This window comes from Callithrix jacchus, chromosome 13 (genome assembly GCF_049354715.1).
Source record: "Callithrix jacchus isolate 240 chromosome 13, calJac240_pri, whole genome shotgun sequence".
Taxonomy (NCBI): domain Eukaryota; kingdom Metazoa; phylum Chordata; class Mammalia; order Primates; family Cebidae; genus Callithrix; species Callithrix jacchus.
Window position 1 is genome coordinate 55,001,415 of NC_133514.1, and position 26,916 is coordinate 55,028,330.

The 26,916-nt window shown below is 38.0% G+C and overlaps 1 protein-coding gene across 34 annotated transcripts in view; it reads right to left on the reverse strand.

Moving 5' to 3' along the window:
• Positions 1-26,916, reverse strand: part of PTPRM (protein tyrosine phosphatase receptor type M) — an 866,690-nt gene that overhangs the window by 307,094 nt on the left and 532,680 nt on the right. For all 34 annotated transcript variants that reach the window (XM_054243977.2, XM_078347758.1, XM_002757062.6 and 31 more), the window contains 3 exons: positions 26,207-26,316; positions 17,336-17,537; positions 14,350-14,452 (listed from right to left, as the gene is read on the reverse strand). In XM_054243977.2, coding sequence (XP_054099952.2) covers positions 14,350-14,452; positions 17,336-17,537; positions 26,207-26,316 — 415 coding nt within the window. The remainder of the gene's footprint in view (positions 1-14,349; positions 14,453-17,335; positions 17,538-26,206; positions 26,317-26,916) is intronic.

Below are 26,916 nucleotides of genomic sequence, written 5' to 3' on the forward strand. Positions count from 1 at the left end.
AAAAAAAGATTCCTTTCTAAATATCACTGCTCATTTGACAATACACTTGATCACTCACGAGCTCTGATAGAGACATGCATGGGATGAATGCTGTTTTCATACCTGCTAACACAAAATCCATTTTGCAGCCTATGGGTCAAGGAGTCATTTCAACTTCCATGTCTCATGGAATAGATTTTGTGATGCTATAGCTGCCATATATAATTATTCCTTTAACGGGTTTGGTCTAAGTCAAATGAAAGGAGTCACTATTCCAGATACCATTAAGAACATTTCTGATTCATGGGAGGAGGTCAAAATATTAATATTAACATGAGCTTGGAAGAAGTCGATTCTAACCCTCAAGGGTGACTTTGAGGGGTTCAACACTTCAGTGAAGGAAGTCACTACAGATGTGGTGGAAGGAACAACTAGAATTAGAAGCGGAGCCTGAGGATGTGACTGAATTGCTGCAATCTCATGATCACACTTTAATGGATGAGAAGTTGCTTCCTATGGGTAAGCAAAGAAATGGTTTCTTGAGATGAAATCTACTTGTGATGAAGATGCTGTCACCACTGCTGAAATGACAACAAATAATTTAGAACATTATAGCAACACAGTTGATAACACACCAGTGAGGTCTGAGAGGACTGACTCCAATTTTGAAAGAAGTTCTACGATGGATAAAATGCTTTCCAACACATCCCATGCTACAGAGAAATCTTTTGTGAAAGGCAAAGTCATCTGATGTGGCAAATTTCATTGCCTTATTTTAGAAAATTGCCACAGTCACCCAAACTTTCAGCAACTACCACCCTGATTAGTCAGCAGTCATTCACCTCGAGGAAAGACCCTCCATCAGCAAAAAGATTATACCCCATTGAAGGCTCAGCTGATCATCAGTACTTTCAGCAATAATGTATTTCTTAATTAAGGTAGACACATTTCTTAAGACATAATGCTACTGCTCACCTAACAGAATACAATATAGTAGAAACATAGCTTTTATATGCACTAGGAAACCAAAAATGTGTGTGACTTGCTTTATTAATATTCACTTTATTGTAGTGATCTGAAACTGAGCCTGCAATAACTCCAAGGCATGCCTGTACTAGAAAAGATAATAAAGAAAGGATATTACTTTGCAGAACAGTCCATGTCTGCAAAGAGAGGTAGCCATGTTGGTTCTGAAGAGCCAACAGGAAAGATGTCTTCTGATTAACAAAAGTGGGGTACAAGAGAACGAGCAGAGCTCCCAGGAGGAGGCGAGGTCCTGACAGCTTATGTGCCCTGTGGCTCTGAGCACAAGATTAAGTGTTACATGGGAAGCTCATGGCTTTGAGATTACAGTAAACAAGTCTGTTAACCTTCCTGAGCCCCAGTTCTTTCAACTGTAATGTGGGAATGCTGGCATCTAGCGAGGAAGCCTGCTCTGAGCCATGAGAAATTATTTCATTTGGAACCAAGCATGGGCTTGGCACATCACAGCTCCTCAATCCAAGTAATAATGATTATTCATTTTCTATTGCTGTAATTATTATTCCTCTATCACAAGCTGCTCAGAAGAATATAACTGAGGCTTAGGAATACAATACTAGGACCCAGAAAATCTCCCAAGACATGGGCAGAATAAAAGGGGCTACCATGTCATCTATAAGTTGTTTCTGTCACTACAGAAATCAACAATAAGAAAAGGTTTCCTGTACTGAGCAGATAACATCTGTGTTTGATGCTGTCTTGATTGCTTTGCTTACAGGTCACTAATTCTCCCTAATAATAATGAGGTAAAGACATTAAATCTTGGCAAATAAGAATTTAAACCCAGAAGCATCAAACTCCACGCTATGGTGGCATTTTTTATGGTTCTTAACAACACTGCACTTGTACTCCCTGGAATAAGCTGTTAGCTATAAATAGTCCTACCAATAATGCCTTCTCTTATTGCTGGGATATTCTGACGGAAGAAGAGATCTAAAACATTGATGATTTTACCAAATGAATGCACAGTATTAATACCAAACACACATTTCTTACAACTTCCCTACAAGTATTGTCAAATATGAGTTACTGTTAAAACATAGTTCCTGTGGAGGTGAGAACCACAGCATATCAGTATAAAAGTTAAAATGACTAGAAATTTTAACTATACTACTAAAAGCAGAGTATAATGGGGATAAAGACTGAAGAGCAATCTAATCAACATTTTTTAAGCAAATCAGGATGTTATAACTTTATTATCTTTGAGCAATTTGGTTTGCAAATAATTTTCACTGATCATAATCCTCCTGATCAGGCTGTGAGACAGGCAAGCAGCATACTTGATACCAATTTTACAAATGACGAAACAGAGAATTTACAGGGTAATATAGTCTGGATATTTGTCCCTACTCAAATCTCATACTGAATGTAATTTCCCAATTGGGAATTGGAGGTGGGGCCTGGTGAGAGGTGTTTGGATCATGGGGTTGATCCCTCCCAGCTGGAGATGGGATACTCTCCCTACTGGAGATGGGGCCTGGAGAAAGGTTTAGATTATGGGGAAGATCCTTCATGAGTGGCTTGGGCCATCTCCTTGGGGATAAGTGATACTTTACTCTGAGTTCACGTGAGATCTGGTCTTTTAAAAATGTGGCAACTGGCTGGGTGTGGTGGCTTACACCTGTAATTGCAGGACTTTGGAAGGCCAAGGTGGGCAGATGACTTGAGGTCAGGAGTTTGTGACCAGCTTGGCCAACATGGTGAAACCCCATTGCTACTAAAAATACAAAATTAGCCAGGCATAGTGGTAGGTGCCTGTAATCTCATCTACTTGGTAGGCTGAGGCAGTAGAATAGCTTGAACAGATGAGGTGTAGGTTATCATGAGCCCAGATTATGCCACTGCACTCCAGCCTGGGTGATGAACTCCCTCTCAAAAAAAAAAAAAAAAGTGTGTGGCATCTCCCTCCTCACTCTCTCTCTTGCTCCTGCTTTCCCCATGTGACATAACTCCTGCCTCTTTACCTTCTGCCATGACTCTAAATGGAAGATTGGAGGCTTCTGAGGCCTCCCCAGAAGCCAAGCAGATGCCAGCACCATGCTTCCTATAAAGCCTGCAGAATGCTGAGCCAATTAAACCTCTTTTCTTTATAAATTACCCAGTCTTGGGTATCTTTATAGCAATGCAAGAATAGCTTAATACACAGGGTGACTAGATCACACAATTAATAAATGATATAGCCTAGATTCAAACCCAAGTCTTCCGTGTCTGTGCCAAGTGTTCTCTTAATTTGTGATACTACCTTTCTAAACCATTAGGTTGTATGAATTGTTTATATTAGAGAGATTATATGTCAGTTCTTCTACTAAATGAAACTTCAGCTATTTGGAGAGAACTGGGAGGTGGAACCACTGAGCACAGCCTGCTCCAGTCAAAAGCTTTTGTGTTTGCAAGAGACAGTTTTGATGTATCCATACACAGTAATCTGTTAACTTTACACCATAGGGGCCCATTTACTTCCCCGATGTCCCAGCCCCAGTGGTTGATCTAATATGCAAACCCAGTCATATTTCTGACTCAGTAAAAATTCTTCTACAGTTTGTTTAAAAATGAGAAACAAATAATAAAAACAAAACAAATAAGTAATTGTGGAAGGCTGTGCCTGGCACAGAACCATGATTGGAAATACAGAGGTAAAATTACAGAGGAAAAGGCCTGGCCCTGAAGGAGCTGGCAGGTGGCCAGGACAAGCAGTCACCAGGCAGCGCAGTAAATCTAGGGCTGAGCTCTCTAGGAGAGCTGCAGGACACATATGGGCAGGGGCCTGAGTGGGCTCTCCAAGAAGGTGACATCTGGGGCATAGCCAGGAGGAGAGTGGAAATAGTGAGAGAAAAAGACAAAGAGAAAGAGGCGAGAGAGAGAGAGCGAGAGAGAGAGAGAGAGAGCGAGTGTGCGTGCGTGTGTGTGTGTGTGTGTGTGTAGGCAGGACAGAGGAGGGAAGGTAAAAGAGAGAGGATTCCATGAAAGAAACATCAATTACAAAATAAACAAACCCACAAAATGGCATGGAACCACCCGCTATATTCTCAGGCATATATTTATAGGTGGAAGAGAGGCTGCCCCAGGAAGTAAGTAGAAGCCAGAGGCTTCTCCATTAGACAAAGTCTGGATTCATGATGAGGGCAATAGGGAGACACTGATGGGTTCTTAAACCAGGGAGGGAAGACCCTGCAGCCACAGTATGGAATGGAATTGGAGATCAGAGAAAGATCAATATGAACAAAGACAGTGATTGTGGGGATGGAAGGTAGAGAGAAAAGGAGAGAGGAGGTTGTCATTACTGACCCGGAGAGGTGAGAAGACAAGTTTTTGCGAGAGTCAGTAGAAGACTACAAGTTGGAGTGACCCTCCTGATGGGATCTGAATTTATAGCAATGGCTTATTTGAAATAATCTTTCTCAATTACTCTTCTTACTAAAAAAATAAAAATTAAAAATTGCTTCAAAGGTAAAGGCAGGGTGTCCTTTCATAGTTCTGTATTCTATGGAACGGTCATGGTATTTAACTTTTATTTAGGGATAAAAATATAATTTAAAACTCCATTTGTTCCTGATAGGTCCCTCTAGTTAAACAAAGGTCTCGGGTCTTCTTATCTATAAATGTTTCAGGTGATATTACTCCTGCTGGCAAGAAAAAGATGAGGTTCATTCAATAAACATTTATTGAACTCTTAATTCGGTTAGAGGTATTGAACGATATTCAAAAACTAAATTATTAGAATCATTTTGTGATCAAATGATTTTTGCATTTCTGATTATATTTATATATGTTTTATGTAATGTTTAGCCTAGGAAAATGCTCACTCTCAACATTAAATACAGTCATGAGTCACTTAATGACAGGGATATATTCTTAGAAGCGTCTCATTAGGCCATTCCATCTTTGTGCAAACATCCTAGGGCGCACTTACAATAACCTAGATGGTACAGCCTGCTATACCCCGAGGCTGTATGGAAGAGTCTATTGCTCCTAGGCTATAGAGCTATATAGTATGTGACTGTACTGAATACTGTAGGCAACTGTAAAACAATGGGAAGTATAGGTAAATGTAGAAAAGGTACAATGAAAATAACAGTATTATAATCTGACAGGACCACTGCTGTATATGCAGTCTGTTGAATGAAATGTCCTTATGCTGTGCACAACCGTATGGTACAACTATATGTAAATCTAATTAATGCTCCTGAGTGATGGCCAAACCTTGTGTGTGTGTTTTTTAAATGCTATTGACTAGGATAACCACTGTTTGTGTCTTTTTAACTTCTCTTATCTTAGGCTTTTCTACCTATTGCTCTCCTACTTGATAAACCTACCTACCTACCTCCTCCTCAGGTTTCAGTTTAAGTAACACATTCTAAGACAGTCCTGATTCTCCTGTTGAGATTTCATCCTCTGTCATATACTCTTAGAGTACATACCCTGGACTTTTCTAGACAGCACTGATCACAACCCTAGCACAATTGATGACTTGAAGATAATAAGTTTTCAGTAGATATCTGGTCAACGAACAAAAAATGAGTGAACAGTAGCCAAGTGTCAATCCTAACATTTCCTACAACACTTCAATGTCATGAAGGACCAGGATTTTAACTAGGTACTAATAACTGGAAAGTACTCTTACTACTTATTGAGCAGAAAATACATTGACACAGGACAGGAAAACACTTAGCAGGTTAAAGTAGAGACAGGAAGGAACCGGGCCATATATACATGTCAAAAGAGACATGATTACCTGGGGGAAAAAACACCACTCCCTAATCCTTCCACTAACTAATGGACTGAAGAACTGAATATTAATTTAATTAAGTTGCAACCAAATACAGGTAAGCATCACAAGCATAACAGTATACTTAACACAAAAGTTATGGAGGAAACAGAAGGCATATTTGCACTTTTGTGTACTCTGGTGTTCTTATAATAAATAGCTAAATTGTGTATATTTATAAGTGCTGTGTATATATGCTCTGCTGAAGAGAACTGTGTAAAACAGAATTCCTTCTGTATCTGTACCCCCATCCCTCTGCCCTCCACCAAAATAGGAAGAAGCAGCAGTGTAACATAAGGAATGTGGTGAGGGCCTCTGAGTTGGCCCTCAGTTCTAACAGTCTAGGGCTCTGAGAAGCATACCACGTTAGTGGTCACACATGATTTTATCAGACTCTTAGAACTTGCAACCTTTCCTCACAAAGATATGTGAAAGGGAGGCATCTATAGTCAAATCAGTTAATCTTTGTCAATATTTCCAAGATTCTCTCCCAGAAAGGCTATCAGCTTTAGCTTGGAACACCTCTAGAAGTTCATCCCTTAAACTCCCTTAATCAATAACTGTGATTAAGAAGACCCAGGGGTTCCCAAGAGCAAATGGCAGAGCAGCTTCACAATTTGTAAAGTAATATATTGTTCAGTGCAGCCATTTGCAATCTTTTAGTGCTCTGAATTTATAATTGAATTGATTTCTAATTTATTCCACTATTAACATTTAAAGATGGTCTATCTGGATGAGGGAAAAGAAACACCATGTAACTTTCTCTGCAGTCAATGGAAAAGGAGGTAGACTTTAATGTCTCCCTCCTTCCTGACAAATGGCTTCTGTGCAGCTGGTCAGTAAGAGGGGAACGCACAACACAGCCCATCCCTCACCTCCAGGAATGTGCAAGGTGTGGCCTCCACGGTGAAAGGACACTCGAGAGCTTTCACGGAGTCTGTAGTTCCAACTCAAATATTTGCCTTTTCAGAGACAGGCATGGGTTCGGTTCTTTTGGGAATAGCAAAGCAGTGTGATGAACAACTTAGGTCTTCCCTGGCCCTAGCCAAATATGAGCTGCAATCACCCACGAAGTATGCTGCTGGCATGCCTTCTGAAGCTGAGAGAAGCATTTCACACTCTAGCTTTCAGTAACCAGACATGCCACCTACATCCATTGAGTAGGCATTGTGGTCACACCTCAACAAATACAGTCACCATCACAAAAGTGGTGAACACAGGCTCACAGCAAAGGGATTAGGGTGGTGCAATATAAGGAAGACAGGAGAAGCAATGATGGAAAGATCCAGAAGATTCTTCTAAACAAGAGAGACTAAGAACAATTTTTTTTACTGCTTATGAAAATTGGGATTTAAAAATATTTATATAATTAGTGACTTCCAATGAATTATTGAAAGTCATTGCTAGGCTAGTTTTTCAATTTCAAGTGTTCTAGTATTCACTTGGACAATACCCCAAAAAGTGTTTTTTATCATCAATATATTCTCTTTTATTCCTTCTAAAAAGGACAAAGTCTGTTCGATTTCTCTAAATCCTATTTCTAATGAAAATCAGCATTTGGCATTTATGAAACCCCCTTCCTCCATGCCCTCAGGGTTAGCTCTATCTTAACTGGGCCCAGCACATTCTTCAGACTTTATGTCTCTCCATTTGTTTGTTCTGAGGCCCCATGCCCTCTAACCCACCCTCCATTGCTGCTGTGGCTCTCCCTTACATTTTTTCCCTGATCTGAATCCCCTGAATTGCTACTCACTGGTATGGAGTGCAAGGTCATCCAATTCATCCCCTATCTCCCCTGCTTCTTCTCCCATCCCATCCCCTTCTGATTGTAACACACCTCTCATTCTCAGATCAGGCCAAACTACTCAGTCCTCCCTGTCCTCATGGAACCAATCTGTCTCTCTCATTTCTTATTCCTTGCACCATATCTAACCTCCCTGGCAACATACTCAACATCACATATACCCTCTAACAACAGGCATCTGTCAAGATTCAGCTTCTGGGCCCCAGGGTTACCTATTCTTTGAAGTCTCAGCTGGCTCTTTCCTGTACTGACCACTCCCTGGTCCAGCCACTGGTTCCCATCCTCATCCCTACTCACGACAGGACCCTAGATTCAATGTTGCTCTCTTTCTCATTTACATTGCCAACCCCTGGAGGAGAGAGCCCATAGCAGCCTCCTCCATATCCCCAATGCCTTGGGCTTGCAATCTCATGAGTATTTAACAAATGCAATCCTAGCACAGCTGTAAGATATAAGGGGGATATATCCTTGCTGTGGAAAGATAGGCAAGCCCAGCCTCAGAAAGCCTAAGAAGAAATTTTTAACAGTGGCATAACTACAAGTGAAGAGAGCTTGGATTTGAAACTATGTTTATCTAATTCCAAAGTGTGTCCTTTCCCTATGTCATACACTCATTTTAAAAATTAGGCCCACAATTCATGTGATGTATAAAGAGAATGATTATTTAAATGTTAGAAGTTTCTTCATTAACATATGCCAAAGGAAGAATGTATAATTCTGTCTAAAAGGCTATGTGCAACACTTCATATGATCATGTATTTTAGGGGTAATGATCGTGATTATTAATTACTGATGGATTCAGTAGTTTCTAATTAATTTAGAGCAAGCATTATTTAGATCTGGAAACCATATATTTGATTTATTTTTACTGTTTTAATTTTTTTAAATTTAATTATAATTGAGATAGGGTCTCGATTTGTTGCCAAGGCTGGTCTTGAACTTCTAGGCTCAAGCAGTCCTCCCACCTTGGCCTCCTTAAGTGCTGGGATTACAGGCATAAGCCACCATATCTAGCCTATATATTGATTTATAATGAGCTAAGTTAAAACCACTCTCAAATTTATATTATAAAACATTTACATCTTTTGCTTTTTGAGACAGGGTCTGGCTCAGTCATCCAAGCTGGAGTGCAATAGCATAATCACAGCTCACTGCTGCCTTGACCTCCTGAGCTCAAGCAATCCTCCCACCTTGGCCTTCCACAATGTTAGGATTACAGTTGTGGGCCACTGTGCCTGGTCAGAATATTTATATCTTAAGGAAAACTTTGCATTGCAAGGTTTTATGCTATATGTTTTTTGTTTCTCAAAATAATATTGTCATTCCAGGAGGAAAATACTATAAAGGGATAAACTTTTAAAAATAAGTAATAGAAAGCATTTTCAAATCAGTATTTAACTGACTTCTCTAAACCAGGATCAAACTCTAGAACAAACCTATTCTGATTAAAACAAGTTCTGGAATCTGAGGAGTAAATTCTAACATAATTATAAGGACTGAGTGGTTACAAAATGGCACGTGAATCACAAATACCTTTCTTTTGTCTTTCTTTTAATAAAGTGGAAGAAGATTCATATACCTAAAGGGTGACTAGAACATTAGACTTTGTTGAGTTACATTAGCAATATACCTCCCTAGCTCTTCATACCCATGCCACATTGTGAAATTTACTATGTTGCAGACTGTTTCCTTTTAGAGTAGTTATAAGCAGAAGACCAATTTTGTTTGTTTTATGGCTAAGTTTATTCAGTTAAGATGATAATAACCACAATTAGGAAATTATTCAGGGATCAGTAGGGAAATACATCCATTTTTTTCTGAGTTATTACCTAGATTTGGGGTCAGGGGAGTTTGCTAATTATTTATAAGATCAATTCCTAAAAAACCTGCCAATCCACAAATAAACAGGTAGCTTCATGCAATCAAATTTAAAATGCATCAGAGAAATACCAATTTATGTGAATTCTGTTTATGATTTTGTTGATAAAGGAAATAATTACATTTTTCATGTAAAATTAGGTTTTTCATGATACTAAAATTGAAAATGAGACAAACAAAGGAAATTGCTGGAGGACCACGGCCGGTCTTATGAACAGAAACGTGTATCGAGAATTATTGCTAAGGCACAAGTCAACACTCACATGGCAATATTTGCAAAGCATGGCTTGAACTTTTAAAAAATATCAACTCATTTAGTTTTCGCAAGAACCTGTGAGGTTGGCATGCTCAAAGTCTCCTTGCGTGAAGAAGAGAATGGGATGTTTAGGAAGGTAGTGTTAATGGAAGGAATATCTCTTCCCTTGGACTTATAGACAGTGAGATAAACAAATGGGTTTATCTTCATAACCTTGTTTAGGAAGGTAGTGTTAATGGAATGGATATCTCTTCCCTTGGACTTATAGACAGTGAGATAAACAAATGGGTTGCTGCTGCTTGAGAAAACAAACAGCAGCTTGATTTATATTTCATAAACTTGAACTACTAAACCATAATCATTTGTATGCCAACAACCATAATTTCTGAGAAACTTTTTTAAACAAAAATGCGTGGTTATCTCCTGTATTTCTTGAAAAATTTTTTTTGTAGAGATGGGTCTCTCTATGTTGAGTCTCTCTATGTTGTTCAGGCTGGTCTTGAACTCCTGGGCTCAAGCAATTCTCCACCCTTAGCCTCCTGAGTAAAGGCACACACAACCATGGCCAGTTTGGAACTACAGGTACATAACCATGCTTAGCTATGTCTTTTTATTTTATTTTATTCTATTTTTCGTAGAGATAGTCTTGCTACATTACCCAGGCTGGTCTCAAACTCCTAGCCTCAAGTGATCCTCCGACCTTTGCCTCCCAAAGTGCTGGGGCAGTCTTTCACTAATAATAATAATCTCTCTCTGGCTTCACTTCCATATTTGAGGTGCCCTGGTTTCCAAGTCGAACACTGCTGTGCTTTTATGAAGGGTCATGTCATATTAGTGAATATGTTCCTTGAATTTGTCAGGGGCACTGTGCATCCTTGTCTCTAATGTCTATTCTGGAGGCCGAGGCAGGGGGATCGCTTCAGCCTTGGAAGGTCAAGACAGCAGTGAGCTACGATTGCACCACTGCACTCTAGCCTGGGCAACAGAGTGAGAACCTGTTTCAAAAAAAGAATAAATAAATAAAAGAAAGAAAATAAAGTTTTTCCCTATCTTATTGATGAAAAAACTTTGAATCCATAAACAGACATTAAAATTCTAGGTGCTACTATACTGGCGGGAATGATGGAATTTGTGTTCTTGGCCATCTCAGGATTTAAATAATTTTATGTGACAGAGCTAATGTCTTGATCAATAAAAAGACAACAATCATTTACATTGAGAGTTTGGTGTAATTTCAAGAATCTACATGAACCAAACTGAGTGTTTGCAGTGAAATCAATACATGACCACCTTACTTAGTGAAGTGCATAAATTAAGTTTGACTGAATTTTCAACATCAATGAATATGGATTTTAAAAAAATCAAATCAATTGAAAAAAATGGGTTTTGGAAATCACACAATGGCAGTATTTTTGAACACACAATACGGTGCAAAATCCAGGAAAGCAAACAGATGTTCACTTCCATTTCCCTCCTCCTAGTATTTATCTTATCATTTGGGCAAAGCTTTCTTTTATTGCAGTTTGATTACATGTGCATTTTGCAGATTTCCAGATGTGTTCAAATGTTTTAATTTACATTATGGCTTTATATTTAGGTCCATATAATTCACTAATCAGAGTTCTTATTTGTCTAAACATTACACGAAATTGAGAATTTTAATATACCCTATTTAGTTCGAGGGTACTACACACATTTTTCCCCCAAACTAGTCTTTCTTGCTATATTGGTCTTCCATCTATTCTACATATAATCAGTCCCATTATGTCGTACTATATAATTCATCCCTTGAAGACAGCATTCACTTTTCTGCAAAAAAAAAAAAAAAAAAAAAAATCTTTTTGACAGGTGAGGTTAAAATAATTTCCTCTCTCAAATTTGTGCAAGACAATTTACCCATTTAAGATAGGCATCCTTCCAGTAAAGATGATGTCTACAGCAAGTTTCCCTGTAATGCTTACTGAATGATGTCCCATAAGGATTGGTCATGATTCTAGGATTACAGATTTGAATAACGAACATGGATAAATTTATTAATTTCAAGATGCTAACGGGAAGAATTTATTGGAGACTGGATGCAAAATGCCCCTGGCAAATTCAAGGAGCATATTCACTAATGGTGGATGACGTTTCATAAAAGCAGAACAGTGCTGAACTTGGAAACACTGCTTGACGAAAACTTGGTGCTACGACGAATATAAAAGAGGGTAAGACTACACAAAGCGAAATTTTCACAGACTTAGAGAACTGGGCCTGACAAAATGATGTAACGTCTGCAGTCAAAGTTATGTATTTTGGACTCTGACAAGCATTTGGATCTGTATTTTTATAGACATAAGAATAGGAAGCCTGAGGACACCAAGTACTACTAGTAAGGTATCAAAGCCTCCAAAAAACAATTAGAAATGTGTAAAAAATAAGCAACCACAAAATAATATCTTAGTGAGGCCTATGATAGAAAAAGGAACAGTAGTTTGGAGTGTGCTTGGCACTTTGTAAAGCCCAGGGAAGAGGGCTGGGAAAGGGTACAGGTATATTGCCCAAAAAGAAATTATTTTAAAACAGTCTTGGCTGGGCATGGTGGCTCACATCTGTAATCCTTGCACTTTGGGAGGCCAAGATGGGCAGATCACCTGAGGTCAGGAGTTCAAGACCAGCCTGGCCAATATGGTGAAACCCTGCTACTAAAAATACAAAAAAATTAGCTGGATGCAGTAGCAAATGCTTGTAATCCCAGCTATTTTGGAGACTGAGGCAGAAGAATCACTTGAACTTTGGAGGCAGAGGTTGCAGTGAGCTGAGATAAGGCCATTGCCTTCCAGCATGGGTGACAGAGTGAGACTGTCTCAAAAACAAACAAACAAAACTTAGTCTTGGAAAGATCTATACAAAGATGTGAATGAAAATCCAACTGAAAGGGTTTGAAAGTATGATACAAGAACAGAAAATATCCAAAAGGTGTCCATATAAGATCAAAATACCATAGAATAACTGGCTGTTTTTGAAAAATGATTAAGCTTTCTTTCAGCTTCCTTCAGTTTGGAGGCATTGAAGCTGAGTAAACTCTTATTCACATGATCCTAATTCTTTGCAGTAAAATGCCAAGTCCTGTCCCAATGACCCTTTACTGTTGAGTCTGAGCAACTATTAAGTGGGTCAGAAATAAATGATGCTCCCAAGGCCATGGTCAGAGCATACATTTTCATTTGATAAAAATTTAGCTTTTAAAGTAAAAAAAAAGTCTGACCCAGGGCCATGGATACACTTGAGTCTTGGAAAGCATCTCATGTGTGCTTTGGGTCCACTGGATTAGTGCAACCTCTCAGTGTCACCCACAGGGATCAACCCAGAGGGCCTGGGCAATGTCAAGCACATCACTTGAAATACAGCAGGAACACGATACATGATCTCCAATTTGGAATAGAGCTTTTGTATATTTCATAGTATTCTCACAAACCACAGTTATGAACAGCAAGCATAAAACCTTACATGAGCTACTGTGTTGCATAATTCTACAGTATAAACTAAACATTGTTATAAAAATTTTTGGAGATTTTTCAAATAAAAATTTCTGCAACTCTTCCCTAATCTAGCTGCACCACAAACTAATACTAATCTGGTTTTACTCATGACTTTATGAACCAAGGCCTCCATATATATTTTACTGAATAGAAAGAAATTCAATTGATTGCCTTATGATACTACAGTGAAAACATAATCAAATATAGCCAGGTTTCAAAAGATTAATGAAATCAAATTCTACAAGAGGAACATGAAAACAAACCCTATAATGCCTCAGTTGTCAATGTAAATGTTTCTTTCAAGTACCCTACTCAAAGTAACAGATGACTTTGAAGGGAATCTATTCTGATAATACAAAGGTAAAACATTTAAATCCCTCTGAAACAAGTAGAAATTTCACTTATATAGATTAATGAGCTTATGACAAGTTGATATTCCAGAATTATTCAGGCATTCTTTTGCTCTGTCTTGGAAATAATAAATTTATTTTATTCAGTCACTGTGAAAGTTACACTTTATAATTGCTTAGCTATATAAATCATCATGGAATAACATGTGGGCCTACATGTTGGTAATTACTCAAATCTGTTCAAATAAAGACTTCACAATGTTCTTTCCAATCATGTTTTTTTTTTTTTAAAAAAAAACAATTATACATCTCATATTCAATTGAGAAATTAGCCAATTTACTAAAAATTAAATGACACAAAACCCAAAGTAAACATACAAATGGAAAAAATCCAAACATTCATCCAAAGAACACAGCTGAGAACAAAAGTGTCACATGCCCTTGGGTAACCAAATTGCAGCAAGCAGTCACCTTTTAATTTAAAGCTACCTCCTCAAAAGACTGGGGCTTTGTTCCTTATCTTCAAAAGAACAACCCACGGGTATCAGAAGAAAACCCTTTAAACAATACTTGATCACCTTACATCAAAGCCCTTTCATTTTCCTCAGACATTACTTTTAATTAGAGCTAATAAAGATATGGATTTACATGCAGACTGAGATTTGCATCAAATCCCCAGAAAACACATTGGAGGAATTAATCAACTTGATTTAGTTTCCTTCTCTCTAGAGCTGGCCCACCCCTCTGTTCCATACCTGACAGGTGCTCCTCTGCTGTGTGCAGGTTTCAGCATGACTGTCACGGTATTGTCAGTTTGATTCAAAGGTGTCTCGAGTTCATAAGCTGGCATAGAGGGTGCTGGGGAAAAAGACGTATGATGGGAGACTCATTATTTCTGGTTTATTTTCTCAGTTTAGTTTCTACTTTCTTTTACAAAGAATATTAAGAATACAGCGCATTTACTTTACATTGCAGCTATCAATGACCATGAGCAAGCTTCATATATATTCCCTACACAGAATCACAGGGACAGCTGTGATCAGATGGCCAATACTGCCCTCTGTGATCTGGAGTCGAAGCTGGGAGATGGTATGATGGGGGCTTGTAAGGTTTGAGTGATATTCTGTTTCTTGATTCAGATTCTGACTAAATGAGCATAGTCATGGTCATCTTGTGAAAAATCATAGAGTTGTACACTTATAATTGGTGCACTTTTCTGTACATACGAGTTCTTTAATAAAATATTTATGCTAAAGGCATATTTAAGAAAGAATCACTTTACTACAGTTATTCCAACTCAGTCAAGGTTTTTCATGTACCAGAGACCCACTGGGGATTTAAAGAGGACAGTGGGAGTCAGAGAGATTTATTGGACTTAATTAGTGACAATCTGTGGGCTCTCAGAAAAGCAAGACAGTGGAAAACACATAGGAAGTGGAGTAAGAAAGGCTTGGGTTTGACTTTTAGTTGTGTTTTGCTTTAACCAGCATAAGAGCTTTTATACATCTCTCAAAAATGGAGGAAACTACCCTCTAAGTTTGTTATCATAATTAAAAGAGAGACAGAGCCAGGCAAATATGATTCTACAAATGTTAGTTCTCCTCCCAATGTAAATTGTATTTTTAAGGCCTTTTCCTGGCATCTTTCTTCTCTAGACTGTTAAGTCTTACATGTTAGCAACAGAGCTCTTCAGTAATTACAAACAAGACAAATCATTACATGGAGATATGATGTGGGAAGGCATACCATATTTTCACAGCCCGCAGTGAGAGGCTCCTGATAAAAAAGCCAGAGGTCCTTTTTTGCAAATACAGTTTTTAAAACTGTCTTACATACAAAAAAGTTTTTTAAATAACAGATATGGGTTGCTTCTGAGTTCCATTTATTGAATTATCTCAGCATTAAAAATTCATTTCAATTTTCTTAAAAATTAACTCCAATTTATAAAACAGAATTACATTTTGTATACAAGAGTGGTTCCCTCTCTTAGGTCCATGAAAACAGAAAATATAACCTGTAAACTGTCACTGTTTTAACACCATAAAAATCAAGTACTTATTCTTGGTGAGCTGCATAGGCTAATGGAAATGTCCAAGTTTCTTGCTTTTCATTAAAATTATTTGAACTTTTTATGCTGAAAATGGTCAAAATCATTGATTACAATCTGCCATGATTGTAAGTTTCCTGAGGCCTCCTCAGCTATGCTGAACTGTAAGTCAATTAAACCTCCTTCCTTTATAGTTACCCAGTCTCAGGTGTGCTTTTATTAGCAGCATGAGAATGAACTAATATAACCATACTGATCAGAATTCTTATCTAATAAAAATAGCAAAAGTGTTAGTTTATTCTAAAAAATACACTCTTTATGACAATAATCTTTGTAGTATAACTTACATGGGAGAAATTTCTTTAAACATGCTTTAAGGTATATATATTGACATTTATTTCATCTTTAAATCCCCATGGTAAATTCATGCACTAGATAATATAATCTTAATTTGTACACAGAGGTAAATTTATTTGATCAAAATCAGAGAGTTAGTGCCTGGCAAAATCACAATTAGAACCTAGATTTTTTGATTTCAAGTCTAGTGGTCTTTCTTCTACCAACCCATTTTGTCCAACCTGTGTCAGTTTTCTAATCTCTAATTTTTCTAACTTCCCAAAGATTTATTTTCTCTTTCCCAACTCTCCATACTCTTCCTATAAGCTAATTCTATATACAGGATATCAAGTGTATTAAATTTCAGGTCATTTGTGCTCATAAGATCTTATACAACGAAAAATTATCCCTTAAGTTATAATTCTTAAAAACAAAATTCTAAACCCTCCCTCAGAACCTAGCTGATCACTTAGAATACTCTACTTGTGACTATTCCTTTCCTTCAACTCCAAACAATAACTTTTATTAATACAAAACAAGGAATGAGACAAAAGATATAATGGTCAGGCTAAATATTATTGACCTAACTATGGCTGATAACAAGAGTTAGCTCCTTCCCCCACTTCCACCCGACCTGCTCTACCCCCAAACAAAACAGTTAAAGCCAAAAATCAACACTTCCACAGTCATACCTGAAGGGGAAAAAATGGGAAAAAGAATTCATGGGAATTTTTTTATTGCTGTTATATATCCCATACCAGATGGCAGCTTAATTTCCTCTAGTCTGAAGTACAAAGACATTTTCTACACAGTTGAACATGCCTAGAAATATTTCTCAAATTATGTCTTTTGTTAGATGGCATAATTGAGTCTCTAAAAGCAAAAGGCTGGAGGCCCTCAGTGCCTGGTACCATCCTGTATCTGCCTCTCTCCTCAGGACCAGAAGCTACTTTTGGCAGAGGTCCCAAGGAGGCTGATCCTTCAGGAAGCAGACTCCATATGACTGTCTTTCTGCTGAGCTTCGGATAGTTCATTACAGAGATTTTCCAACATTACTGCTGTGGCAACTTGGTATTGACAAGGGGACAAGGGTGTCTCAACAGAACCTGCCTCGTGCCCAAGTCCCCCAAGGCGCCCTGCTAAAACAATGGCCACTTCCTAACATGAGGATCTTAAGCTCCCAAATGAGAAATATTTGTAGTACTTCATTTCATGCCATGAATCTGAGCCTCAGGCATCCAGGGGTATTCCTCTGGATACATGTTAGTGTGGGTGAGCTTTGCATACTTGACAATGGGAATGAAAAAGGACAAAAATTTTACTTCTGATAAAAGACACAACTCAAGAATGTAGAGTACCTGATATTTTGGTGGTGAACTGGTTTGTTGCAGGAGGCCCAAAGCCCTTAGCTGTGCTAGCTCGGATGGTAAAGGAGTATGTGGTCCCCGGATACAGTCCAAAAAACAGAAAATGGGTTTCGTTTCCCAGCTTTGAAACTCTTCCACTCTGATTGGATAAATCTATTTCTGGGTCAAAGGAACTGACTGCTTTGTAGGTGATCTGCAAAAGAAGAAGAAAGTGATAAAATATCTGGAGCAGATGGAATCAGATTGCATCTTTATCCAATAAACCCTTCTGATGTATGCACTGTCAAACCCTTTACGATAAGCTCCTACTCAGACTCTTGAAATTCTGAATCCAGTGAAAGGATGAAGGAACTCCGCCAAAGCTGCTGAGTTATTACTTTTATAGACAGGGGAACTTAAGCCAGTAGATTAGAACATACAAGATGAGTTCAGGGTTAAGCTAATGCTTTGAAGTTGTCTGCTTTCAAAATGTCATTTTGTAAAACTACATTACAATGGGTTTAGAACAAAATAAGAAAATAACGAGCGCAAACAGATAAGATACTGCAAGGATAAGTCCTTATCTTTGATCTAGTGGCTATAATTTGATTTAGGATTATTGTCTATTGGGAACAAGGGCACTGAAGTGTTTTTATCAGTATGGGCAAGGATATCTGTTCCAAAATAAATCTGACAGAGTCCAGTCATTCCTGATGCACAAATAGAGTCATAATTATTGGTCATATTAATTTCTTTTCTTTAGAGCAATGTGTTCCAATAGAACTTTCTGAAATGATGTAAATGTAGCCACTAGCCACATCTGGCTACTGAGCATTTGAAAGATAGTTAGTAAGACTGAGGAACTGAAAATTTTAGTTAAAATTTGAATTTAAATTGCCATGTGTGATTAGTAGCTGCCATATCAGTTAGTGCAGTTCTAGAAGTGTTCATGATATTCGTTACATAACAGATATTCAAAGCATGTTGGATGAGTCTGAAGTGTTTGAAAATAAATATAACATAGGTGCTTTTAATTCCAGCCCTTCCAAATGATTTTTAAAAGAATTTCATTGAGTAGTTCATTAACTATTCAAGAACATGCACTTCAGTGGTGATTACTAACTTCTACTGGTTGTAATGACATAAGTTTTAAATGTGGCATATTCCAAAGTTTTAAATTGCAAAACTGAGCATTTTTCTTGCTTTTAAATAGGTAAACTTACTTGTAATTTATGTGCATGAACACTAACACTGTTATTATCCAAAGTGATAATTGACCTCCTTTCTTCTTATATTTATACCATGTCATTACAATTAAGAAGACCTCTCTGAAAGAATAATTAGACTGAATCAACTAAGCTTTAGCAAGAAAACCGTTTGCTGTACGTATTAATCACTGCAGTACATGACACTATCGGAGTCATGCAGAGTATCTTCTTAACCCTCTAACAGACTTTCTCTATGAGGTTAAGGAAGTCAAGAAGAGACAAGGTCAAATCTACCCCCTGGGCAGCTGAGACAGGCCCATTCGACACCTATTCATTGTGTGCTTATTTATTTCTCCATTCAGACACCTTCAGAGAACACGGCAGTTCTGAGGAGATGAATCTAAACCTCGATTATGACTACATAATTGCTTCCCAGTGTTTACTCACTAATTCGCCCTTACATTTAAAACGTATTCATTGAGCCCCTCTCACTTGCCAAGCACTGTGTTCTGAGCTGGGGGTCTTACATGGTGCTTCAGGAATCGTACCTTCCCTGAAGGAGGTTATCAGTCTGGTAGGGGAAGGGGACATATGATCCAACAATTATGACAGAGTATAATTAAAATGAGGACTGACATTGCCCACGGGAGCTAGCTTAGTGCTCTCGTTCACTTTACTGCCTGACTAGAAACCTTAATGGCACATAAATGGATAGAAGAGAAAGCCCAAACTCGTTAGTTTTGTGTTTCAGACCTGCTTTCACCATCTCCAAACTTACTTCTGAATCTGTCATACTACTCCATTATATTCCCTTCTCTTCTGGTAGGAGGAAAAAGACTAACTGCCCTACAAACACTGATGGGGCTTTTCTGACACTGCTTTTGCTCATAAACTTTCACCTGCCTGGAACATGAGACAGTTAGCCCTCTTTCCACATTCTCTACCTATTCAGATTCATTTACTCTATTCAAACACTGATTGACACTGACACTCTGTGAGCACCATGGCCAGCAGATAAACACACACTCTGCTTCAGAAGCTGAGAATCTGGACTGGGTGGGAAGGAGCTGAGGAGACATCAAAACACCAAGTTCCATGGAAGAAACAAACAGGGTGCTAAAATAAGGAGACTTGTCAGGGAGAGAGGTTATTACACAGCCTCAGAGTGGTTGCGGAAGGGCCCACTGAAGAGTCAGTTAAGTTGAAGAGACTTAACTTTCCGAAGGAGTCAGTCATGCTGACAGTTTGGGGAAGAGCAGCAGGAACTAAGGCAGTGAATCAGGAGTGAGTGGGCACAGTACATGAATAGAAAGGAGGTCGGTGTGGTTCCTTGGGAGCTGGAGAAGTGGGCAGGATCATACTGAACAGTGCTTTGCACCCCAAGATAAGAAGTTTGGATACATACAAGAGGAAGCCCTTGAATATTTTTAAGCATGAAAATAAAATGATCTAATTTCCCTTATAAAGAGTTCACCTTGACTGCAGGTAGAAGGTTGATTTGATTGACGGCAATTGAGGTAGTAGGGAGGGCACTCGGAAGTATAGCAGAGTCTGGGGGCTAGAGCTATAGCACAAGGGAGAGAATAGAGGAGCTTGGAACAAGGTGGGGCTGGTACAGATAGCAAGAGAGGAAAAGGATTGGGATCTCTTAGAGAAAAATGGACAGAACTCAGTGATGGACTGGATATAAGAAAAAGAGGATGGAATAAAGGGTACGTTCCAAGTTTTGGACTTGATCAGAAGATGGTCCCATGTACTGAAAAGAATGGAATGTATGAGGAGAAATTTACAGACACGGGTGGACACATGAAGTTGGAAAAGCCCATGGCAGTCAGGTGGACACACATGTATGACATGAAGCTGAGACTGGAGGCGACTAGGTTGGAATTGAAGACTGGGCGTGATGAGCATTGAGATAATATTCAATTCTGGAATAGAGGGGGCATTAGGGAAAAAAGTTTAGAAAAAGAAGAAGGTAGCCTGTTACCAGACCCTAATGAATGTAGATATTTAATACAGGATAGAGGAGAAGCCAACAGAAGAGCCAGAAATGCAGGGAGAAAGTCAAAGGAGAGAAAGCTGTCATAGAAACCAAATGAAAAAAAGCAGAAAGAGAAAAGGAAAGAAAGAGAAAGAGAGGGAGGAAGGGAGGGACGGAGAGAGGGAGGGAAGGTTTCCAAAGATGAGACTGGGATAAAAAAAGTACCCATCTATGTCCCAGTCCAAGTTCCCATTCTGCATATCTGCAGGGCCGTCCTAAACCCACTAACAATCACTACATCCACTGAATGCCTGTGTTGTGACTGTTCATACAATTCACTGGGCAATGAATTGTGGAGTGCTGTGAAATCTCTTGTTCAATCTTAAATCATGATTTCAATATGCCAGAGGAACTGGAACATTTCATGTAATTATGTCTTCTTTCTGAGGAGTGACTGATGTTTTATTCTTTTTTCTGATCCCATTGTGATCAGTAAATATCTGGCACTCAGTATCTATTTTCCTAAAACTACTGGGGAGAGCAGGTGTGTGCATGCGCTCCTGTAAACACTCAGACAAGGGATCTTTGCTCCCCCTGCAGAGACTACCAAGGAAACTCTTTACTAAGGGACTTGCTGTTCCAGCGGTGCTGAGGGGCTTGGACTTGCCAAAAGCCTTGTGGTTGCAGAATAAGCTACAATGGGGTTCTTAGCTGGCTTTCAGACATAGCTCTTTGACAATTTGGTACAAGTTTCAGCATTTACTTTTTCACTTGTTCATTCAACAAATGTTTATCAAGTGCCTATTAAGTACTTTTGGTACAGCAGGAAACTCCCAGAAGGAAGTCTGGAAGCTTCTGCACTCGTACTCTGTCCCTGGCTGAAGGTCCAGGACACTGTAATGAGGCCTCGTAAAGAATGCTGCTGCTACAGTGTTAGATATAGGTAATTTTATGGGATACACCAGGTCAAAAGCAAACTGAGATCTCAATATCATGTGTGAGGGTTAGATTTGGGTGAGATGGAGTAAAGTGTTATTTCTATCCGATGATTTCTGATTTGCAGTTAAGTGTCTGAAATCTTTCAAAATTGTCTTCTCCTCCTCTACTTAAAGCCTCAAATTCTAAACTGAAAGATTCATGGGAAACCAAGATAGAATAATGTGCAATCTTTGACTTGCATATTAAAGAAGAGGGGAATCAAAATCTTCTAGATTGTGACTTGATGGTAATTCCAGCCCGCATAAAACACCATCCTCTAATTGAGGTTTAAGCAATTATTCTGAGAAAACAAAGAAATGAATAATTAAATCTGATTTCAGGGGAGGAAAGGACCTAGGATACCTCAAGAAAAAGTACAACAGTACTTGAATAAAATACTGAAAGAAAGCAGAGCTGCTATAGGAGGAGAGCAATGGGATGGCACAGGCAGAATCTAAGCAAAAGCAGGGTGTGCAATGGCTCAGAAGGCCATTGGGGAAAAGACAATTCTATATGCATGGATCATTGAGTTCCAGAAGAAAAATAGTGGGAGATGGCACCATAAATACAGAGTTGAATTAGATCACAAAACCCCTTAAGTATTGGAAACAAACTTCTTACCATGGCCCCTAAATTCTTATTCCCTCTACATAACCACCTATCTCAGCTGATGGTGATTCACAGCCCAGTTATCCAGGTTCGGGATTTGAAGGTGTCTTCGACTCTAGCTTCCTGTATGTCCCAATCAGCAGGCAGATCCAGACCTTTCCACTTGATTAAAGTGCGCAACCAAAACTGCACCTGATACTCAGGTGTTCAGTGCCTGAGACTGGAACTCATTTCATTCTTTTCATAGTTGGTTGCTGATGGGGCAGTAACTTCAATAGAAAAGGAACAGCACCTTTTCTACTGTTTTCCTTTTCCATTATCTTAGACATACTAAAGCTTTTTAAAAATCCATGTGTTACTCTCATGACCAGGAGTCTGGTATTTACTCACTAGAAATACATAAAGTCAGTAGGGTACAATAAAAATATTAGGACAAAATATCCTTGTGCATTGGGGAGTATTACTAATAAACTTCTAGAAATAGGTTTGGCATGCAATGTTCACATTTTGATAGATTCTCCCTAATTGCCTACAAAAAAATGTATGTTCCCTTCAACAGGCTATGCATGTACACATTTCTCCATATCGCTGATTAACACTTGATGTTACAGAAACTTAAACTTCTGCAGCACTTATTTTACTCCATTTCTGAATCATTAGTAAGGTTGGGCAGGTACTTTACCATATGCTTACATGCTGCGTGATTTTTTTTTTTGAAGTGTCATTGTCCATCTTCTTTCCTAATAGAATGTTTTGTATTTTTCTTATTACTATATATCCGGTTACTGTATATTATAGCCACCAGCCTGTTGACTGCTGTAAGTGCTGAAAATAATCTCTCCAAGTGTTCTGTTTGCACTCAGACCCCCTTTATTATGTCTTTCATCATTCAGTTTAAAATTTTACATACCATCTGTCAATCTTTATTTTTGATGACTGCTGAGTTTTATATCAAGCTTAGAAAAATATATAACAAAAATGTCTTGCTATATTTTTCTTAGAGGGTTCTTCTAAGTTTAACTTTTGTGTTTAGAGCATGAATCTGATATTTATTTTTGTATGATGTAAGGTGAGAGTCTCATATGGCATTTTGTTCGGGTAATAAAATGATGGGTTTGATAACATTTATTAAATTACATCCATTTTGTATTCATTAATGAATTTGCACTACAGTTTATAACTTGGAAAATTTTGGAAGGACATGTATCTAGTCGTTAATAATAGTTATCTTCGAAAAGTAAAATTGGGAAGTGAGGATATTTTATTTTAAATATTTCTGTACTTAAAGTATTCTTTCAGAGGGCAGTATTAAACTGACAACTCGACAAAATAAGAGCTTTTGATAACTATTAAGTAAAGGTATACTGATAGACCCAGGTTGCAAGAAGATGACTGATAAAATTGAATGGCTGAGGTGGAGGGATAAGCTATGAGAAGGACTTGAGCCAGAATGAAGACAAGGAAGTCAGAGAAGCAAGGCTAGTGTGAAAGGCTGAGAATGGGGTTAGAGGTGTACAAAGGAGAAGGCAAGGAAGAAAACCAGAAGAATCATGTAAGGCTGTGAACTGTGTAACTCCTAGAAGAAACAATGCTTTTAGCCATTTTCAATCATTAATGCCTTTGTGTATCTTTCATAATAAGCAAAGAGAGAACTAAGAATAACCTAAACCCACAGCATACCCATGTCCAACACTGGTATAGTCAGGATGTTTGTCCCCTTCAAATCTCATGTTGAAATGTAATTCCCAATGTTGGAGGTGTTTGAGTCATGGGGGTAGATCCTTCATGAATGGCTTTGGGCCGCCCCCTTGGTGAAGGTGAATTCTTGCTCTGAGTTCACAGGAGAGCTGGTCATTTAAGTGTGGCACTTCCCCCACTTTGCGTTCTCTTGCTCCTGCTCTCACGATGTGACGTGCCTGGTCCCCTTCATTCTCCACCACAATCATAAAGTTCCTGAGACCCTCGCCCAGAACAGATGCAGATACCATGCATATACGGTCTGCAGAAGCATAAGCCAATTAAACCTCTTTTCTTTATAAGTTTCCAAACCTCTGGCATTTCTTTATAGCCAAGCAAGAATGGACTAGCACAAACATCAACAATATTCCATCTGTTTTTTCTTCTTTCCTTCAAAAATTATCCTGTGTGCTGCCTTCCCTAAAGAAACACCTGTGTCATTGGTTACTAAACTTTTTTCCAACCATGGCAATTTATCTCACCTTATTGTTTTTACCAGTATTCAAATATGACTCCATGACAGAACACTCTGTTGCTATGGTCCCTGCTTCTTTTGGGGCAAAGTGGTTTTTTTTTTTTTCTTTAGCATGATTTTGTCTCAGAAGTCTGTGATTCTTCAGAAAGGGACTGAGTCTGATCCAACATGAATCTTCAGCTATGGGAGGAAGCTGTGTGTGCCTGTTGTAAACTCTGGCACAGGCTGGGTGAGTTGTAGCTCAGAGGCACATCTCAGCTCAAGAAGAGCTGCTCCTGAGACTCCAACTAAGGCCAACCTGGAGGAATCTGGGGACTCCCTTCCTTCACACTTGTAGAAAACATGAGGGAAAGAGAGAAAGATTTAATCACTACAGCCTAGGTCACATATTTCCCCTTTGGTCCCTAGAAAACTCAACCAATCTGTTCTACTTACACATATCTGATTAAAGCCCTGATTTATGACACATTCAAACATCCCCATTGTAGTAGTGTGTAGATCAGTGTTCAACAGGGAGGTTCTAGCTGCAGAATCAGAGAGATTAGTGGGTTTTTCCTTTGAATTATTATTATTCCCATTGTTTTCAGGTTAAAGTGACTTACCACACAGAGCTATATCTCTCATGGGTTTAAAAGGAAAGACTCTTGCTATTATTTTCTGCCTGTCTAGATAGAAACATGTGGCTTTTAGGACAGGTGACCTTACTGCTTGGAACTTAGAGTAGATTTCAAAGATTGTATGTTCCCTAGTTAAAAATCCTGTTACTAGGTAAAAATCCCAAAACTAAGACCTAAAAATGGTGATAAAGCCAAAAATAAAAACTAAAAGATTCTCATCACTGAGAAAAAAAACATTAACTTATTTGATTTGTTTACAACACTTAGCTCTATAAAAGCTGAGCCATGAATTTGCATAATATTCAATTCTTTTACAATGAAGCAGCCAATGAACAGGATCAATAACAGCCCAAAATCAACTTTTTTCTTTTATCTTTCTTTACTTAGCTTTGAATTAATTTTTTTGTGTGTGTTTCAATACCAATTAAAAAAAATTATAAGTAAACATAAACATGAGGCTAGTTGGGTCAGGGAAGGGGTTTACCGGTGATCACTCTCTGACAGCTCATCTGTACAGGCTTTTGTCAGTAGTTCTGAAAGGTATTCAACCAGAGGTTCCACATTAGGATCTGCCATGATTTTTAGAAACTTTATAACATATAATTTTGTTGAATTTACATTCAAATAAATGCTAGCTTTAAAAAACACACCTGCTTGTTTCTATGACAATAGGCATAGTGAAATGATGCTCACACAGATGTGATAATGAACATCACCCCCTTATTGCTGTTATTTTTTTCCTTGAACAATTCATCAAATTATTCTCTGCTATCATTCAACCATTTGATATGCCTCAGTAGACAAAACTATGTCACAGAAGTCAAAAGGATGTTTTGCTAATACTAAGAAACAAAAAGACATTATTCAATTGCTACTCCTGAGACAATTTTTATTGACCTTATTAACTGGATAATCAGTGTCCTTCTATAATTCAGTAGTAAAATATTTAATAGCTAAGCAAGAATAGGGTTCTGTGGTTGTCTTATAATCAATGCATGTTTCAAAATACTTATTGTTTTAAATAAAGACAATTTTTAAATGTAATGCTGTGTCTTAACAAAATATGGAAATTTCTAACTCATTGTAAAGCTAAATCTTCAAATTAAACATAATTCAAAAACTTATTTTTACAATTTTCTTCCATATAACAACCATTGTAACTACTGAAAGCATTAAACTTCTTAAAATGTATTATGTAACTGTTCATTTTTAAATCCTAGATAGCCTATATTATCACGATAATTTCTAACAAAAATTACTAACAAACATGTGTACTACCTCATATAAAGTGATTACACCATATGTTTGAGTTGGTTCTCTCCACTGAAGAAATATCTTCTCTTCAAAGGTACTTCCTTGTACGGATTCAGTGGGAACAGCACCTGGGACTAAAGGAGGGTGGGAGGAGATAAATGTTTAAGTAATAAGGAATTAAAAAGTAGAGTTTTCTAGACTTGGTAGGTGTTAACCTTCTATTGAAAGATAAGATTTTAATAGTCCACACATGTACTTAAGTTTTCTTTAAAAATCTGAAACCAAAACCATTTTAGTTACACTGTCCTGATTAAAAGAAGAATTTTATCACCTTTTTCTTAGAAGTTTTAATAAATTAGACAGAGCTCAGTTTCATCTATTAAATAAATGTTTTTATTCTTCCATAAGAAATGAGGAAAGATTTGAAGTGATGTGACTTCTCACATACTCCTTGTCGGAGTGTAAACTGGTAGAACCACATTAGAAAATCATTGATTGTATGTAGTAAAGCTGAAGATGCACAGAACATATGACCCAATGGTCCCACATGCAGGCATATTCCCTAGCAACATTCTTGTATATATGCACCAGGAGACATATACAAAAATGTTAACAAAGCAGTGATTTTTTAATAATAATAAATCAGAAATGAATCAAATGGTTAGTAAGTTATGTTATATGATAAAGTACTGAAAAGATTGAAAATAAATGACAGGTATGTATCACAGGGATGC